Genomic DNA, 19,476 nt, shown 5'->3' with positions numbered 1-19,476 from the left:
GGGAGGGTGGGCAAAGTGGCAATATTATTACAAGTCTGGAGAAAGAAAAAGAGACTGCTGAATAAAATGTTTCCTAGCCTGAGGTAAAATAAAATGGGATGTATCCCTAGATCTGAAAATCGGCATTTTTCCACTTTTTAAATCCCTTGAAAATATACAAACAGTATTGTTTTTAAAATAAGGAAATATAATCAGTAAATCCAATTAAATCATTAGAACTTGTTTTAGTAACTTTTCCAAGTGACAAGTCTCTTAAATAATTTTCTAGTGGGTTCATGAAGACAAAATTCTTAGATCTGAATGCAGTCTCATTCACTTCAGTGCTCTCCCCTTTGCAAAATTTATAGAACAAATTTATTCCCAACTCAGCAAGTGTTTACAAATTTTAATTATCAGTGCAGAACTATTGTTCATTTAGATTAGCAGTACTGCCAGCTGCAGTGGTTTTATTATCGTTTCTAAAGCTCCTGATTGTGGGATTCTCAATTTTACAAAATGTTTTTACAAAATACTCTTCATTGTAAATTCCAAATTAACCAAAGAAATGGAATATACTTTTTAACAACTTCTTTACTTAGTGCCACTCTCTAGATATCCAAGGGGAGAGAGTCATGATTTTTGAGTGCCTAGGTTTGTGATAGTAGAACTTAATATTAGTTCAACAGAATCAGCACATCTTTAAAAATTCTAGAAATTGYACAGTTGAATCAATGCAAATGGATTTTATTCTTACACTCATGTGTTAACTGGTAGCCTGGACAAAGCCTCTTGACTATCATGTAGTTTTAACGTTCTACATTCAATTTTAACAAATGGCTGCTGAAGGAGCTCTCTATATTTTGCACTATGTTAAATCTGACAGAAATTCATAAACAGACTCAACGCTACTTTCACTGATGGAAACAAATTTCAGTTATGTGGAAGGTTATTCTAGACGTATGAATGAGCGTTAAAACAATCTAAACTGACTTTTGGAGCTAAACCTCAAACATAACAAATACATTGGAAAAAATATATTCTAATCTGTTAATGGTATCAGASGTTAACCAGGATCATAAATTTTTCAAAAAATTGTCTTTTCTGCACATTCACCAAAAAACTTTAAAGTTACACAGGCTGCTAGAACATCTAACTCTTTCTTCATCCTTCCAGACAGAAGAAGAAAATACACAGAATGTGGAAGAGGGGACAGRCTMCTTGGGAGAATTACAGGAAYGCAGTCAGAGTATRTAGAGATGTGGTGAGGAAGGCTAAGGCCATGTTGGAATTGAGTCTKGCAAGGGATGTCAAGGACAACAGGAAGGGCTTCTTCAAATACATCAGCAGCAAGAGGCGGACTAGGGAAAATGTGGGTCCGCTACTGAATGGGGCGGGGGCCCTGGTGACAAGGGATACAGAGAAGGCAGAATTACTGAATGCCTTCTTTGCTTCAGTCTTCACTGCTAAGGGCAGCCCTCADGARTCCYGBAGCCTGGAYVTGAGGGAGAAAGTCTGGAGAAGSGAAGACTTTCCTTTGGTTGAGAAGGATAGGATTAGAGACCTTCTGGGCAGGCTAGACATCCACAAATCCATGGGCCCTGATGGGATGAACTCATGGGTACTGCGGGAGCTGGCAGATGTTGTTGCCAGGCCGCTCTCCRTCATCTTTGAAAGGACCTGGAGAACTGGAGAGTTCAGTCACTCCAGTCTTCAACAAGGGCAAGAAGGAAGACCCAGRCAACTATAGACCAGTCAGCCTCACCTCCATCCCTGGAAAGGTGATGSAASASCTCATYCTGGATGTCATCTCCRGRCATATGGAGGAAAAGAAGGTGATCAGGAGTAGCCAGCATGGATTCACCAAGGGGAAATCCTGCTTAACCAATCTGACAGCCTTCTAGGATGGAATGACTGGCTGGGTAGATGACGGCAGAGCAGTGGACATTGTGTACCTTGACTTCAGMAAGGCTTTTGACACTGTCCCCTGTAACATCCTCATAGGTAAGTTCAGGTAGCGTGGGTTAGATGAGTGGACAGTGAGGTGGACTGAGAACTGGCTGAAAGGCAGAGCTCAGAGGGTTGTCACCAGTGGCGTGGAGTCCAGCTGGAGGCCTGTGGCTATTGGCATCCCCCAAGGCTCAGTACTGGGTCTCATGCTGTTCAACTTCTTCATCAATGACCTGGATGAGGGGACAGAGTGTCTCCTCACCAAGTTTGCTGATGATACCAAGCTGGGAGGAGTGGCTGACACACCTGAGGGCTGTGCTGCCATTCAGAGAGACCTGGAGAGGCTGGAGAGCTGGGCAGAGAGCAACCTCATGAGGTTCAACAAGGGCAAGTGCAGAGTCCTGCACGTAAGGAAAAATAACCCTAGGCACCAGTACAAGCTGAGGGCTGACCTTCTGGAGAGCAGCTCTGCAGAGAAAGACCTGGGAGTGCTGGTGGATGGCAAGTTGACCATGAGTCAGCAATGTGCCCTTGCGGCCAAGAAGGCCAATGGTATCCTGGGCTGCATTAGGAAGAGTGTTGCCAGCAGGTCAAGGGAGGTGATCCTGCCCCTCTACTCCGCCCTGGGGAGGCCTCATCTCGAGTMCTGTGTCCAGTTCCAGTTCTGGGCTCCCCAGGACAAGACAGACATGGAGCTACTGGAGAGAGTCCAGAGTAGGGCTACAAGGATGATCAGAGGGCTGGAGCATCTGCCCCACGAGGAACGGCTGCGAGAGCTGGGCCTCTTCAACCTGGGGAAGAGAAGACTGAGGGGGGATCTTATCTATGTGTGTAAGTACCTGAAGGGAGGGTGTCAAGGGGATGGGGACAAACACTTTTCAGTTGTCTCGTGTGACAGGACAAGAGGCAATGGGCAGAAATTGAAGCACAGGAAGTTCCGCCTGAACGTGAGGGGGAATTTCTTCACTGTAAGAGTGACAGAGCACTGGACCAGGTTGCCCAGAGAGGTTGTGAAGTCTCCTTCTCTGGAGATCTTCAAGGCCTGCCTGGATGCAACCCTGTCTAACATGCTCTAGGTGACCCTGCTGRGCAGGGGGGCTGGACTGGATGATCTCCAGAGGTCCCTTCCAACATTACTGATTCTATGATTCCGTGATCCTTTCTCCTATTCCTCCTGATTCCTATTGCTGCGTTCCTTTATTKTAGCTTAAAAGTTTTCACACTCTTAACCTTATGCTCAGGGATGAACAAGTAAGTTCTCTCATTCTTCACCTGCACAACCTATACGTAACAATAATTACAGAACCCCTACACTGTAATGCAGCAAACTACATGTGTACTATGAGACTGCCGTTATTGAACRGAAAGCAAAAATGAGTTATTTACATAACATTCCAAGAAAAATAGAATTAAACAAAAAGCCAAATATGATTACGGCCTTTATCAGGGAAAAAAAAAAAAAGCATAGATCCTACTTTAGGTTCATGACACTATTCAGGACAAATGTATACATCAAACGTTATCTACAGATTATATATCTAGGATTCATCATTATGCTTCACTAGTAATAATTTTACCATTACACACAGACATGAGCCTAGGTATAGACCCAAATTCTAATTAATTTGTGATGTTTTTGTACAACTATACCAAAAATACTAGGTGAAAGAACTCTCTCTCACTAGTGAAGTGGAACATTTTGGAGCACTTTTGGTCATGGAAGCATGGAATAACCCCAGAACAGTATCCTGATATGCTAGAGTTTATCTTCAGAACAGTTCACATTGTTTATTTCAAAGCAAAACTTATCACTATATAATGTTCAGATAGGCATAACAGTTAAAGATACTTTCTTAATGTGCTTTCCAGCCCTTTGAAATTTCTCAATTGCAACCTAACAGCTAGTTTGTTTTGTACGTTAACTGAACATAAAATATTTCAGTATGTACTTATTCATCTGGGGATTGGAGAGATGACCTTCCTATTAATGGAACAAGCTACAGGAAGAGGACTCATCTGCAATGACATGTTGCATTCTATGTACTGCCCAAAGATTGGTACCATGTACCTGCAAAATATACTTTTTGACTCACCTTTGTATGGTATTCTAATGCATCCAGTTCGCCTTGGTTGAATACACATTTTCTTTTGCGTTTCTGTAGAATGAGCAAACAGGGAGAAGAAATAATCCAGGCTACTCAAAAAAGAAGTACAAAAGTACAAAAAATAATCAAACATACTTGAATAACAATCAACTCCAAAAATTGGAAAAAAATATTTCCATCTCTTTCTCTATCACAAGTATAAATCCATTAAGAAAAAGTATGATTTTAAAACATCTAGGCTGCTGTAGGAATTATCAAGGCACAGGAGCTTAACAAAGCCATTATATTGCCYGCATGCATTGGAATCTAATGGTATCTAGTACATGCCACAGTTCATGTTCATGCCCGCTTTGAGCTCACACTAGAAGGTACCCATTTCATTGCAAATTGCAGTTTTTCAGTAACAAGAGAACATTAACAAGATCTTCCTAATTACGCTTGTTGATTTAGACTTATGACTCTTAAATTTTGTTGGTCCATAAGGAACAATGCTCAATCAACATAGGCCAAGTAAACTCACACTATCTTTCACTCCTTGCTAATATGCAGTATCATGACAACTACCACAATTTCAGTTGTTCAAGTCCCCGTGACCACAAGCAACATCAGAAGAGTTTGTGAGCAACCTGCTGCCTGTGAGTCACAGGATGCACAACACCAACATAAAGGAGACAAGGACATCCTTATGAGTGCTTACATTTTACGTGCATCCTTAAATCTACTGTGGAAAAGTTCCTGTTTTTCCTCCAAAGTTTACGCTCTCGTATATAACTTTAGGAAATAAAAAWTTGCAAGATTATGTTAACGGTAGGTTATTTAACAGGGAATATCACCACAGCCCACAGTGTTATGGAGAACATACCTTCCTTGCTCTKGCAACAAGATCTCCAATGCCACCCTTGGTTCCTCCTCGATTCTCCACCCTGCCGCTGCTGGCCTCTGTTTCTGTGAGGCTCACCTCAGAGCCTCCCTGCCACAGYTGCTCCTGAGCAGCTGTGACTATATGGGGCTTTAAAATATGAAAGAACTCTTCACGAAACACATATCTTGTTTTTCCTGTTTTACCTTCTGTTTCTACAGCATCTCCAGCACCAGGACCAGGAGCATTTCTCGACAAGTGGGTGGTAGCACACGWAGAAGCAGGATAGTGATCCCCAGCCAAAGAGTCAGAAGTATTAAGGGTAACACAACAAGGGCGCACAAAGGAGTCATGTATCTCGTAGCCACACTGGTTGATGAAAGAGAGATGATCCAGGAGCCACCCTGCTGTCAGCTGATGTACCACAGACATCGTAAGCACCACTTTTTTGGGGGGAAGGAAACATCTCCCACAAACCAGAGCACGTATTCAYACTCACTTTTTGGAGCAAATTCTTCCTGAGGTCGTTTTTTCAACAGTTCACTTTTCAGAATTATTAATATTTAATAGTATAGTGCCCATCTTGTGAAAGGCATTTCCATACACATGCAGGACACACGAACAGTTCCGTAGAAACTTCTAACTTCGGCTGGTTTCCTCATTATGCTCTGCTCGATCCTTATTTGATCTTTGGACTGTGAATAAATTTTACGTAGTTTTTCATAATTTTATCTAGGATAGAATTGCTTTAAGGTTACTTTACTCGGGAAGCATCGCGGCGGGATCTCTCACGGCGTCGCGGACGGCATAGGCCACGGGGGAAGAGCCGCCTCCRCCCGGGTGTGCGCAGCTCAGCACGGAGGGGCCAAGCACGGTCGGGATAACGGCGGCGCCACCGCCGCCMCCGCCACCACCCCTCGCCGCCCGGCTCTGCCCTCCGCCGCRCCCATCCCCACCGCCCGTGGGGCCCCTCGCGGAGCCGGGCTAGCCCTTAGCATTGCGCCCGCGGGAAGACGCTCCCGCGCTTCCCTCGCTCCGGGCGGGAAGAGCCCCGCGGCGCCTCGCTCACCTACGCCGCGGGCGCCTACCGCGGGCGCCGCCATCTTGCTGTACGGCAGCAACCTCTCCCGCTCGTAACTTCCGGGGGAACCGGGCACCCGCGCGGGGACTACGTGGGGCCAGCGCGGCTCCAAGCTCCGTTGTGCCCTTCTCTCCCGCCAAAGGAAGAACTACTACGGCAAAATGAAACAATGTTTTAATACGTGCGCGTGCACGAATACATATGCATGTGTCTATGTATGCCTAATATATTTGGGTGAGTGGCAGCCAGGAAAACGGAAGTGACGACCACGCCGCGCCGCGCGCGTGATGTAATGCGCACGGGCGCGGTGCGTGACGTAGTGGCTGGCGGGTGGATTTGAAATCTGCGAGGAAGGAGGCGCCGCCGCTGCCGCCGTTAAAGGTAACGGGGGTGCTGCGCGGCYCTCCGCGGCGCCCCCTCCCTTCCACCTGCAGCGAGGATCAATCCCTGCTGCCGGCCCAGCGGAGGTGGCGCGGCGGGCCGGGCCGGGCCGGGCCACGCCAGGCGGGGCGGCCGCCGCTGAGGGCGGGCAGGGAGGGGAAGGCGGCGGCGGCGGCGGCCCTGGTGGGGCCGGCGCAGCGCCTTGCCCGGCGGCCGCGCGGGGAGCCGGGCTGCGTCTGTCTGCCCGGAGCGGCCGCGGCTGTGAGGAGGGCYGAGTGTCTAATAACCCTTTCCCTGCCGCTCTTACTCATGCGGGTACCTGTGGYGCTAAACCTGTCAGCATCGCCCATATAGAGTCATCCTGTATAAAGTCATGTAAATGCACCKGTTTTCCCTTTGATACAACTTATATGCGCCGCTAATGCGAACGGATGCGGTTGTGCCTTGTTATGCCATACTCCTGCCTTTTTTCTGGTGTAGACTCAAGCAAGATATAGTCTTAAGTTAGCCATTTGTTGTTTTTGTAAATACCACTTACCTCGTGGTGTGTATTTAATAAAAGTAATGGAAGAATACAGCTTCCCTTCTGCAGTGAAAATAAGGCCAAAGATTTGGTCACTTTTGTCAAGTGAGTAAGTTCTATTTGCCTGAAAATCCTACCTAATATCAGTGCAGAGACAGTTCAATATTTCCAGCTTGATTTTATCCCTTTTTCTTCTGTAGTCTAAAGGTGTCCATAATATTAATTTGGAATAGATTTCCCAGGTATTGTGCTCTCTATGATGCTGTAAAATGAATCACAATATTGACAAGCAGGCTCAGAGGTAGTGGCTAAGGAACTGCCAGAAGCAGTAGTCATGCTAGTGTGGCCACCTTTACAGCTAATCAAACTGAAAAATGTATTCAACTGTTTTGCTTTTGGTACTTGTAATTAGAAATGCCCCAAAACTCAAAATAAAATATAAAGATCAATAGTCAAAGCAGTTGGCTTGGAGCAAACGCTGGCTTTTGTCCATGAAATACTTCATTAAAATCCTGTACCGCTGCTGCCATGTAATTGCCATATCAGACATACACACTGAAAAAGGGTGAATTGTGTATCTGGAAATTCAGGTAGCATACCTGGAAGCTTTTGCTTTGTTTACCAAAAAAAATTCACTTCTTTTTAAAAGAAAACCCATTATTTTGGGAAATTCTTGGTCTGTCACACAGTTGTTAGTTTAACATACAATTCCACTTGCTTAGCCTGACCGCTTAAAATGTCATTGTGGTGTTATGGAAGGCAAATATTCTTAGATCCTGGACTCTCCCATACTGACATATTGTGATTTACAGTTTAGCCACAATGAGACGAAGCTCGAGTACTACCGGGAGTAGTAGTCGGCAATCTGTGATGGCACTGAGAGTACAGGACACCAACAAGATGGGTCTCCAAACACCTCAGATGTAAGTGTTACTGATCATTTTGCTAGGAGTGGGTCCATAAAGTTAAATCTGAAGAGATTTACTGTGATGTGTTAATGAGTAGGTGAGTAGCAGCTGAAAAAGATGGGAACAGCAAAAAGAAAACTGCCTGCAGCAAAGGATTTGCACAAGTGCTTCAGTCAAGAATATTTGCACAAGAGCTCCTGTTTTGCAAAAACTTCCTTGCACCTCTGGAATAAATACGAGTTTAAAGTTCTATGGTTCTGATAAATAATTTTCTTGATGTTAAAAGCTTTAAATGTCAGAACTGATGTGCATATGCAATATGGTTGATATATAATTGCTTTTGAGCTCTAAAACTTTAATTTACTGGTATGCTCATGACAATTAAATTGTAATACTTTTTTTTTTTACATATTTGTTGGAGGATATCTGAGTGTATGTATATGTATAAAAATGAAAGCATATAAAACTTGCAGAAATATTTTTGATAATGGGCAATGATGCATTAAAACCGGTTGACATCACTAAGAAGCTGCTGTGCTGAAGATGCTTAGATTTAAATGCATATGTTACAGTTTTCTTACAAGAGCAAAAGATGAAATGGTTAAAAATATATATGTATATATAGCAGTCATTTGAATCCTTCCCCCTCTTCCCCAGGAAGGACAGAGGAACATTTGGGAAGCTGAGCATGAGCAAACCTACATCTGGAACTTCTGAAAGAAAAGTCAGCTATTTTGGGAAAAGGTATTGATACCTTTAGATTTTTGCACGGTAAATTTAACAATAGCAGTTCCACAACATTTTGTAATTTTTATCCATTATGTGAGATTTTCACTACAGGGAAAAATGGATGTGAGGACAAAAGATCTTCAGGTATATCTTCCTCCACTCATTGATCACTTAATAATGCTGTGAAGTGAGAATAGCTTTGAAAGCTATTCTCTTCTTAGGAATGATATGCACTGTAGAATTTGCAGGGCTGCTCAAGACACTGATTTATTTAAGGAGGAATGATCTTCAATACAGCTTTGGGAGATGTTTTTAATATCTAGATTTTAAGCAAGCTTTCCTACAGTGCCAGTCTGGTTGCTTAGGTTTATATTTTGCTTCTTCATTCAGAAAAAAACAGGTATCTTTTTTTGCAGAAAGATTTTTAAAAATGAGAAATCAAGAATAAATGAGGCACAAATGCAAAAGAAGAATCACATGTATGATACTTTCTGCCTTAGTTTATCCTTCAATCTAAGATCGAAATATTCCAAAATCCTATAGTCTTTCAGCTTTTCAGGCCTTCCAACAGCCCACGCAATCTGATTTCATGGCTTTTATGTCTGTTGGTATTTTCTTTTAGGGCTCCACTGTTGCACGGATCTGCTCCTTTTAATTATTCCTAACTATTTTAGCTTTCATGAACCAACTACATCATTTTGTTTCTTCACTTTAGGGGATTTTTTTCCACTCTTATAAAACTGTTTCTCTAGATAAACTGAGAAAACATTCACCTAGGATATAGTAAGCTTACTGTTGTAGGTGGGCTCCACTTGTCCTGAGCTGAGGTTTTTTCTGTCATTCTAGTTAAAGAGAACCTTCCAGTATCTCTGAAACATAAAGACAACAAATGTAAGGACTTAAAATATTCATAGTTCTTGGCTATTGATATTGTCACAAGAATTGTATACTTTTTTTGTTCTTAGAACTAGCAGTGTTGGTGGTTCACGCAACAGTCAGTATGGTGTGTTTGGTACAGAAAAAATCAAGGATCCCAGGCCACTTCATGACAAGGCATACATTCAGCAATGTATCAAACAGCTTTGTGAGGTAACTTTTTCATTTGAAACATGTATTCTAAATTATTACTTAATTTATTTAATTTTGTTATTATTTATTTAAGTAATTCTTTTAAACATTTGTTTTAAGTAATAAAGGATATTAATCAAAATATTTATTTTTCATGACTTCTATTTTAGATTTTGTCTAATAACTGATTTTCTACTTAATGTTTCTTTTTCTCAGCTTCTTGTTGAGAATGGTTATGCCCATAATGTCTCCATGAAATCACTACAGTCTCCATCTGTTAAGGATTTCTTAAAAATCTTCACTTTTATCTATGGATTTCTCTGTCCTTCTTATGAACTACCTGATTCAAAATTTGAAGAAGAGATTCCCAGAGTTTTTAAAGAGCTTGGGTAAGATCGTTGTTGTCAGTTTATGCTAAATAGTTGTGGTAAAGCTAGAAATTATAAAGCTAAGGGTTCTGTACGATTGCTGGGGAAAGATAACAGGCTTATTCATTGAGATAAGACTACAACGTTGTGATTATTTTGCTTTATTATTGGTAGGTTCCAATTTCAGTCTTGGTTCTTAGACTCTATTGCATATCTTATATTTAAACTTGCAGAACTATAGCATCTTGGAAGCTTTGTTTGTAACTTAAAACCTAATAACTATCTTTATTTGTATTAGACTTTGAGAAATCACCTTCCTGAATGAAAATTTCAGTTTTGGCTTCAACTTGGCAGCCTGGGACTGACTAGCTCATTGTATTCCAGTGCAAGCACTAAAAATGACTTCATAATACTGGCTTCTGTCTATTTATTTTAAAATCAGTTTTCCTGAAATTTCTCTCTCTCTGCATTCAGAGAGAGGGAAATAAAAAAAAAGTTGAGAATAAAACACTAATAGGTAGCTGAGTGTTTTATTTCTTGTTCAATGTGGTAATTTTTTGAAATTATTGACATACTAATGCTTTCCAAAAGCCCTGCCTGTTGTTAAGGGTCATTTTTTCAGTCATATGGAAAAGTGAACAATATTTTACTTCTGGAGATTTCTTCGAACCCATGATGTTGTCAGAGATTTCTGTGATAGTGTCCTTAGTTTGTTTTGTATAGCCAGATCTCCTTAGCTGTATATGTCTGTTCTGTTCACTTTTTAGTCTTTTAAGAAGTTGTTTTAATCTGTAACGTTTGAAACTGGTGATATAGCTCAATCATTGAAAAGAAAGTTGATCTCAAGAGGCCTTACTCTGCTCACAGGGAATACAATGCTGGATAAAATGACTTACTTGAGAACTCATTTCAAGAAATCTTTTGAGAGTTATAAAATAGAGCTAAATTATTCACTTTAAAAATATCCTCAAGCCAAGTTCATGAGTGCTTATTTGGAACTGTCAGTTTATCATAGTTTTTTTGTCCTGTGTTTCTAAAATATCTTTGTGCAGCTGCCTGTCTGAAGTTGGGTTAAAATTTGCGCTCCTCTGTTCTTTGCATTTCAGAAGGCTTTGAGAGCACATCTGCAATTAGCAGAATGGCATCTATGTATTCCATATTTATAAGTAACATTAATAGTTTGATATGCAGCTGTTCTGAAATGATGCCTTTTCTATTATTGCATAATATTAAGCTAATCATCAACTGCTTTTTTGCTTTCAAAGCACATTTTGATCCCCAGAAGCAAGAATCTCGCTCTGTAAGAACAGGACTTCCATGTCTCAGTTTCTCTCCTAACATATTAGGAAATCCTTCTGGCTTGCACGTCCAGTTTGAATAGAGACTAGRCATCCATTGGACTGTTTTTCCCTCCTTCGTGTTTGCTGCCTTTCTATTAAGGTCTACATCTCATCATTTATCACATGTTCATAGTGCTCCCACTCCTTTTCCCTGGCACTATTGTGCCCACCTCTTTTCCCATAGTAGCTGCAGAAAGTAAAAGACAGATTTGATCTGAGGGTAGCTTGTACCAAGAGAGACAAAGCAACATAATAAGCTGACTAGGAAGGGGAAGATGCATCCAGGAAAAGGAGTTTATGAAGAAATAGTTTATACTTTGTATGAGGCCTTAATTTTTCCTGATCTTTTCACATGCAACAAATATCCATTTCTTCATTTCCAATATGAGAAACCCATCACAATACTATTGTGCTATAAGAACTCAGCTCATCTCTTCTGGATGTATAGTATAAAGTACAATTAAGTTCTTCCTTGTGTGCCTCAAAACCTACATGTAAAATTGTGGGGTTTTTGTTTTATTCACTTTTTTTCAGCTATTAAAATGTGTTCTCTTTTCCTTTGTAGGTACCCTTTTCCTTTGTCAAAAAGCTCCATGTATACAGTGGGAGCACCACACACATGGCCTCAGATTGTCGCAGCTTTGGTTTGGTTAATTGATTGCGTCAAGGTAGCATCTGACTTCCTTAAGCCAAATAATTCCACTTTTCAGACTGGGCATGTTATTTTCAAAATAGATCTTTTAAAAGCTTTCTAAAAATGCCTTTGTTACTTTTTTCTTCAAATAAGAAGCAAGTGTTCTTCAGTGCTACCATGAAGCTAGCCTTTAGCCTCTTTCTTAGTAACCTTTAAACTAATGTTTAATGTTTACTAATGTGTAAACTGAAATTTTTAATGTTATACTGGGATTTTTTTAACTACATTCATCAGATAAATTTGTGTATGAGAAAGCAAAAATAATTTATCATACATAAAAATTCTGTGAAAATTTCACAGGTATAATCAGGACTGTTAAAAATGTATTTCTGGTGAAGGAACGTCTTTTGACATCTACTCTCTTCTTCTAAATTTAAAGTTGAGGATGGAATTTTCAATAGCAGCTGTTCAAGTGATCTGTGACTGTACAGAGTGGGGATTTTTTTGTATATTATTTTGTAGTGGTAACTCACTGTTGTTACCAGCTTATGTCTGAGCCATATTTGGAATTTGTGCCAGAAGTTCACCACTGCTGAATTGGGCACACTTGAAAATCCTATGTTTTTTGCTGAAAAATTACGTGTGACTTATCAAGGCACTTTAGCAGTGTTGACTGCCTAGTTAATCCTTCTTCATCTATGCTTTCAGTCAATAAAAGACAGTAGCACTACCCTGATATGACCAGTTACTTGCTCTGAAGCAGCACCATTACATCTTACTTGCTGAAATCCTAATCCAAAGTTACCTGCTTATCACAAACTTGAAACTAATATATGAAAACTAATCAAAATCATCAAGTTTACTCTTTGTATGTACATGTATGCTTTTTAGCTGTATTCTGCCATAAGGGAAAATGCACCATCGTTTGATGATGGACAGAGCTGGGGAGGAGAGACAGATGATGGAATTGTACATAATAAGGTACTATAAAAAAAGTAAATGATTATTATAATTGTTCAGTTGAATTTTACCATATGCTCTAAATAAACAATTTAAATATATAACAGGATGTGACTTCAGTTTTCTAATGTTAGCAGCAGTACAGTGTAAATTCATTGTAAAAGTAAATGCAATAGCTTCAGTTTGCATCTTTTTAGTTTGCCATATAAAAACAGTGGAGATACTGAATGTGACTTGAGTACTAAAAAATTTAGCAGGTTTTTTTTCCTTTTTTTTTTTTTTAAAAAAAAAAAACTATTAGTAATAGTATTATCAGCAGATGTTCAGAAAGTTTGTATGATGTGCCAGAGCATATACTTAGTGAATTGCAAAAAATCATATTAAAATAGAATTTTGAATTTTGGACTAAGGTTACAAACCCAACAGTTGACAAGGAGAAATGCTTTTAAACTAAATGCATACATAGATTCTGTGTGTTAAAACAAAATTTTCTTTCTGCAAGAGCTGCAATTTAAAGTCTCCAGCAATTTGACCCTTTGGGTAACCTTTTTTTAATTCTAACATTAATTCTCTGACATCTGTATGTCTGAAGTATAGCGTTCATATTTACTGAAGAGCTCTGATAAACAGAGCTACAGTTCTCATAAACTCATATGGTCTAAGGTTATAAACTTAGATATTGTCTCTACTATTCTGGTTAGGTATCCAAAGAAAATCAATTAAGTGTTTCTAAACCCTGTTTAATAATGCTAGATGCATCCTTTTGTCTGAATACTATCTGCTGACACTCTAGTTCTTAAAAAAAAAAAAAAAAAAAAAAAAAAAAAGAAAGAAAAGAAAAGAAAACAGACAAGAAAAGATGCCCAGAAGTAGACTTTTTAAAGCAAGAAGCACAGTCAAACTTGTAAAAGATATCTTTCACCTCTGTATAATTCCATTGGTTGAGTAGATCTGGACTGTTTAGCTATTTTCACAGCCCTTTGAATCTTCATGAAAGCTTTTTTTAATTGTTTTCAGCTTTTTATGGACTATACTGTGAAGTGCTATGAGCACTTCATGAAAGGGGGAGATACTTTTGAAGAATTTGATGCAGAAGTACAATCAAAATTAAGTAAGTTCTCATGTCTTAATGAAGTATTTAATTGTGTTACTTGTATCTTTTCTCCTTGTATCGGATTTGCTCAGTTCACAAATAAAGGTGATCTGAGGTGAGGAAAACTGGAATTCCTAAGTATCATAGTTACATTGACTTAATTCTGTTTTATGCATTCTTACCAATACAGACGGGTCATGCTCTGTTGTCAGCTGTACCTTTGTATGCCTGTTGTTTTCAATGACTTTGTAATGATAGAAAAAGAGTGTGCAGATCATCCTTTTGCTAAAAAAAAAAGGGGGGGGGGGAAGGGAACCTCTCACTAAAGGCTGCATATTTGAAGAGTAAGAAAGTTCAGGTCCTTCAAAAAGTTCTGAAAACAATTTGTGAGAGTTCCATACCCTATTGTGAGGATTCTCAAGTATGACTCAAACTGGCACTTGTATCTGCCTTCAGAGAGCTGTTTTTTTTTGTTTGTTTGTTTGTTTTGTTTTTTTTTTGACTCATATGTTCCCACATTCTCTGTTGCATTTCTGTAGGCAAGAAAACAAGGAGGGAAACTAGTTCTTCCCTTCTGTGCCCTCTTATGCAAAGCAGACCAAGGACCCTTCTATTGCCAGCAGTTCTAGAGGAGGCATAAATAACTAGACAGAAAGATATTACCAGGAGAAAGTAATCATGCAGCTGTTTGGCAAAGACTGAGGGAATTAAGAGAAAACATGGCTCCAGATGCAGAGTAGTATATGGATGATAAAGGAATATACAAATGAGATTGCCCTTGAAAACCTGGAACAGATGAAACTCTTGTGTAACAGCCGMTATTGCTACAATGTGGGCTATATACGATTTTGGAAACTCTGACCTCATAGCAGTGGTTTTAGCTTTTGTGTAACTCCAAGACTGACAAACTTGTTTGAATTATTTTGCCTATTTGCTTTGTAATGAAAAATTTTAATGTAAGATGGGTTTTAGTTTTCAATTTTTAAAAAATGTTTGGATAATAGGTATTCGTTGTGCTAAAACTATAGCAATTACACAGGTGTTCAGTATAGATGATGATATTCAGTGAGATTAATTTATATCACTTTTTTTCCCTCTAGAGGATTTATTTAACGTAGATGAATTCCAAATAGAAGGTTTAGCTGCAGAAAACAAAAGGCTTCATGAAGAGATCGCAAGACTAGAAAAAGAAAGGGAAAGTGAGCCGGTTAGTAAATTCTGTGCTCATGTATGGAGGCGGGGGTGGAGGGCTGGGTACCTCAATTTTCAGTTATTGACCCTGAAGGTACTGTATCAGTATTCTATAGCAAGATACTGATAATACATTACAAAAAATGGAAAATTGTTTTCAGTTTTCTAGAAGGTTCTAAGTAGCCCTGGCTATTACAGACTCAGTACCACTGTAGTAGAACACATTATTGTGGAGTCTTCAGTGACTGTTTGACATTGTGCAGGTATTTTCGAATTAGGAGATCTTGCATTGGCTGAAATTTTAATAAAATAGTTGAACCATTGCTTGCTTGAACTTCAACAATACCTCTTCCAAATATTTGTAGGAGAACCTTTTTAAGGGATGGGAGTATAGAAAACAGTAATAACAACTAATCAAAATATATTTTGGAAAAGTGCTGTGTTTGAAAAGACAGTTCCTGTTTCTAATACATCATTAAATTCAAAACAGGTTAGTGGCTGCACAGCTGGCAACTTGAGACTCCAGCCTGCACACAAAATGTGGTTGTTTTATTTTTTCATTGCCCTTAGTTTTATCTGCCCTTTTTGTATTGTAATATTTCTGAATTACGTGCATCAAGAACTTCATTTATGCAATGCCTAATGCAAATCAGAAATGTCAAATACTAAAATGCAAGAATTAAGATGCAAATCATCTTTTCAGCTTCTTTTTATTATGAAAGACTTAGACTTGAGTCAGATGCCACAGATGTAAACACTAAAGAATTTTGATTAAATTTTTATTTATGCTGTTAAGGTTGACTATAATTATTCTACTGTCCTGTCTGGAAAGTAAAATAATTATTGTAGATAATAAATTAGTGGTTGTTCTTTCCATCCATTTACTAGGATCGTTTAGTATCGCTGCGAAAGCTGAAATCTTCGTTGCAAGCAGATGTCCAGAAATTCCAGGCTTATATGGAAAATCTAGAGTCTCATACAGCCATCCTTGATCAGAAAATGAAAAGTGTTAATGAAGAAGTTGAAACAGCAGGTAAGAAAGGTCCTGGTCATAGATGATTGGTGAAGCTAGAAGTAGCTTTAGAAGTATTTTATAATTCTCAGCTTCACAACAAAGTGAGATGCTTTGTGTATCGTGATTGTACAAATTAATTTTGCTAAATGGATTTCTAACAAAGGAGTTTTTTTTGGCTGATAGCCATTTGTACACTAGAGACATGAATTGTAGATAACGACTCACCAAAAAACATAGATTGGGTTAAGCTATGTATTCTGGTATTTTACATCAGTTTTATGAATATTTTGTGAATTTAGAAATGGAAGTAGAAGCAATGAAGCAGGAAAACGCCCGACTCCAGTACATCTTTGATAACCAAAAGTACTCGGTCGCGGACATTGAGAGAATAAATCATGAGAGGAATGAGTTACAGCAAACCATCAACAAACTGACTAAGGAACTGGAAGCAGAAGAACATCAGCTGTGGAATGAGGAGCTAAAATATGCTAGAAATAAAGAGGCGGTATGTGAAAATACTGCTACTGTGAGAGGCAGCTCTCAGTTTTTATCATACAAAATTAAACTTGAGACTTCRGCTGTTAGCTCTTTTTTCTAAATAATAAACAATAGCATGGATGTCTCTTAACAGCCTTAAAAAATGTCAAAAATGATTTGTTTTTATGCTCTCTGAAAAGTATTCTTTTTCCTTTTTTTGAGCATAATGTAGATGTATTAGATATATTCTTTYTATGTTTTTCTGCATCATCAGGGACATAGCAAGAATATGCACTACTGTCAGCTCTCACTGTAAAAGCAGCAACAGCTTACCTGGAAATTTCTTGTGTTAAGATTTCATATCAAGTAATACAAAACTAGTGCTTTGAATCAATATCTCAACATACATTTACAGCCAAATGAGTCCCTTACATGAAATTTCAATTAGAAACTTTTAAAGGGACAAATTAATTCCCTCGTTTTACAGAATGAAGAAATGTGCCCCTCTAAGTGATGGAATTTAAAAGCTGCTACCTTGCTAAATAGAGAATTACAAAACACACTTTTCAAATACATTTTGCATTCAGCAGGGCTATGATTTATCAAGCACTTGATACCTTCTTAAATTCCTGTTAGTGTACAAGTCTGAAGCACATAAAACTGAAAAAGATATTTTGATTGATATTTGCATATATATGGCACCCATGGATCAGAAAACAGACTAATAAGCTATGTCTTCAGGTATGCTCAATTTAAAATATGTTATTAGGAAGTGTACATGCATCAGGTATTTGCTGCCAGAACTAATGAGAGAAGGACTATCAATATGATAACTGATCATTCTTTTAGTAATTTGTAGTATTTCCAAATGTACTTCTCCTCTTCTATAAAACAATTTTCAAAAAGTTGAAGTAGGAAAAAATATAGCAGATGAGTAGGCAAAATTGCGGGTGAAACTCCAGAGCAAACTCTGAAGGAAACGTAAAACTGCACTTAAACCAAAAAATGCAGACTTCTGAACTGTCAATATTTAAGCTCTTCATGCTGTGATATGTTCTGGAAATATGTTGCTAAAGAACAATTCAGACACCTGTTTCATGTATCTTAAGAATAGTTTTGGCAACTATTTTCATTTGTATTTTTCTAAGATTTTGTCCTTTCTCTTCCGAATAGATCGAAACACAGCTAGCAGAGTATCACAAACTGGCTAGAAAGCTGAAATTAATTCCAATAAGTGCTGAGAATTCCAAAGGCCACGACTTTGAGATTCAATTTAATCCTGAGGCAGGACCAAATTGCCTAGTCAAATACAGAGCTCAGATTAAGGTAAGTAGCATCAAGTGCCCCAAATGTTTCTGTTAACACATTCATAAGAATATACTTCAAAGTGTTCTTTGGGAGTTTTGGGCAGGCCACTCTTAAAACTTTCTGTGAAACTCTAGTGAAAACATTCTGTGATGAATTGACTTAACTACATTGGAAGAAAATTTGACATCAGAAGATACAGCAGCATAAAAAAAAAACCTGGAGGGAGAAAACATGTACTGGGATCCCTCTTAATTTACACTAATAATCTGGCTAATGCAATTTTTCTTGTCTATTTGTTACAGGCTCCCCTTATGGAGATCATAAACCAGACTGAGGAAGAAATTAGAAAAGCTACTCACCGGAAAATGAGTTTGGAAGATACTTTAGAACAGGTATGTTTTGGTCAATGAAGACAAGGATCAAGACATCATAATGGTATCTCCTAGTCTCAACTGACCTTGTGCACAGGTGAAGTGTTTTCTGGGAAGGGAGTAGTAAGAGAATTGCTTGAATTATGACAGAGCATAAAGCTTCCATGAGAACTGGGGGGTCTCTCTGTTAGCTGAAACAATGTGCATTGAAGATTATGCAGTTACATATACTTGATGACCATAAACATTGGAGAGATTTAATGTTTTAATAAGCTGACTATTCCAGTCTGGTTGCCTGGCTTACCATCACTGTTCTCATCAGAAAGATTTCTAGCAATACTGAATTCAGGAGGGACTGGAACAAGGAAAATTTCTTGTCAGATAGGATGTTGCGATATGCATTGCCACTTGAAGAATTTAAGGCACCAGTTGCAAAATTACTGTCACTGGGAAACAATTAATGATCTAAATTATATGCTAAATTTTATATGGAAATTTCCAAAAAGCCATGCTCATTGAAGGTTACAGGTTATTCTTTCAAAAGGCATAAAAACCTCTGGAAAGCTTTTTGGAAAGTCAGTATGATTTGGTTGAAACCAAACTTTGAGGCTGAAATGTTAAAAACATATTAGTATAATTTTCTAAACCATAAATAATTGACAATGAAAACCTAGAGCTCTATATTCAAAGCTTAATCTTCTAGAAAAGCTTCTGTTTCTCACACAAGATCCTTTAAAGGTTAYACACACTTTTATTAGCATTGTATGTATTGAAGTTTTTCATCCCTCTCTCCTTGGAAAATTAGGATTATGCRGCAAAAGGTGCAACTGTATAGATACCAAATGACATTAACAATTCTTTATATTTGCGCTTCTAGTCTAAATGAGTGTTTCTCAACTGTCGCAGCTGTTGTCTGTGACGGCATGAAGTTATATGCTGGATTTTTTTTTTTAATACTTAATGACATTTCTAGGTGAACACAATGATAGAGGAGAGGAAAAGCAGTGTGAAAATGCTGAAAGAAGAAGCTGAAAAGCTGGATGATCTTTACCATCAGAAGCTCAAGGTAGAATATTTTTTATAGGTTGATGACAGTGAAGAATTTATCCTTAATAAAATGTTGTGGGTTTCGTTTTTTT

At 38.6% G+C, this 19,476-nt stretch overlaps 2 protein-coding genes across 3 annotated transcripts in view; one reads left to right on the top strand and one right to left on the bottom strand.

Moving 5' to 3' along the window:
* METTL4 (methyltransferase 4, N6-adenosine) overlaps positions 1 to 6,225 on the bottom strand; it is an 18,169-nt gene extending 11,944 nt beyond the window's left edge. Inside the window, exons 1-3 of one of the 2 annotated variants that reach the window (XM_085319255.1) lie at positions 5,960 to 6,225; positions 4,894 to 5,622; positions 4,020 to 4,082 (exon numbers count right to left, since the gene is read on the bottom strand). In XM_085319255.1, the coding sequence (XP_085175381.1) occupies positions 4,020 to 4,082; positions 4,894 to 5,322 (492 nt within the window). In that variant the 5' untranslated portion in view covers positions 5,323 to 5,622; positions 5,960 to 6,225. The remainder of the gene's footprint in view (positions 1 to 4,019; positions 4,083 to 4,893; positions 5,623 to 5,959) is intronic. The other variant, XM_085319257.1, reaches the window with a different exon arrangement.
* A 44-nt stretch (positions 6,226 to 6,269) lies between these two features.
* The window catches only part of NDC80 (NDC80 kinetochore complex component), a 19,134-nt gene continuing 5,927 nt past the window's right edge, over positions 6,270 to 19,476 (top strand). Inside the window, exons 1-14 of the mRNA XM_085319268.1 lie at positions 6,270 to 6,352; positions 7,688 to 7,798; positions 8,441 to 8,527; positions 9,478 to 9,601; positions 9,797 to 9,969; positions 11,854 to 11,956; positions 12,814 to 12,903; positions 13,900 to 13,993; positions 15,076 to 15,182; positions 16,055 to 16,199; positions 16,481 to 16,686; positions 17,832 to 17,984; positions 18,269 to 18,358; positions 19,311 to 19,403. Of these exons, the coding sequence (XP_085175394.1) occupies positions 7,698 to 7,798; positions 8,441 to 8,527; positions 9,478 to 9,601; positions 9,797 to 9,969; positions 11,854 to 11,956; positions 12,814 to 12,903; positions 13,900 to 13,993; positions 15,076 to 15,182; positions 16,055 to 16,199; positions 16,481 to 16,686; positions 17,832 to 17,984; positions 18,269 to 18,358; positions 19,311 to 19,403 (1,566 nt within the window). The 5' untranslated portion in view covers positions 6,270 to 6,352; positions 7,688 to 7,697. The remainder of the gene's footprint in view (positions 6,353 to 7,687; positions 7,799 to 8,440; positions 8,528 to 9,477; positions 9,602 to 9,796; positions 9,970 to 11,853; positions 11,957 to 12,813; positions 12,904 to 13,899; positions 13,994 to 15,075; positions 15,183 to 16,054; positions 16,200 to 16,480; positions 16,687 to 17,831; positions 17,985 to 18,268; positions 18,359 to 19,310; positions 19,404 to 19,476) is intronic.

The sequence above is a fragment of the Rhea americana genome, unplaced genomic scaffold, assembly GCF_003343005.1.
Source record: "Rhea americana isolate MKP2758 unplaced genomic scaffold, rheAme1 scaffold_58, whole genome shotgun sequence".
Lineage (NCBI taxonomy): Eukaryota > Metazoa > Chordata > Aves > Rheiformes > Rheidae > Rhea > Rhea americana.
The sequence above is the reverse complement of the archived record's forward strand: the minus strand, read 5'-3'. Positions and strand labels throughout refer to the sequence as shown.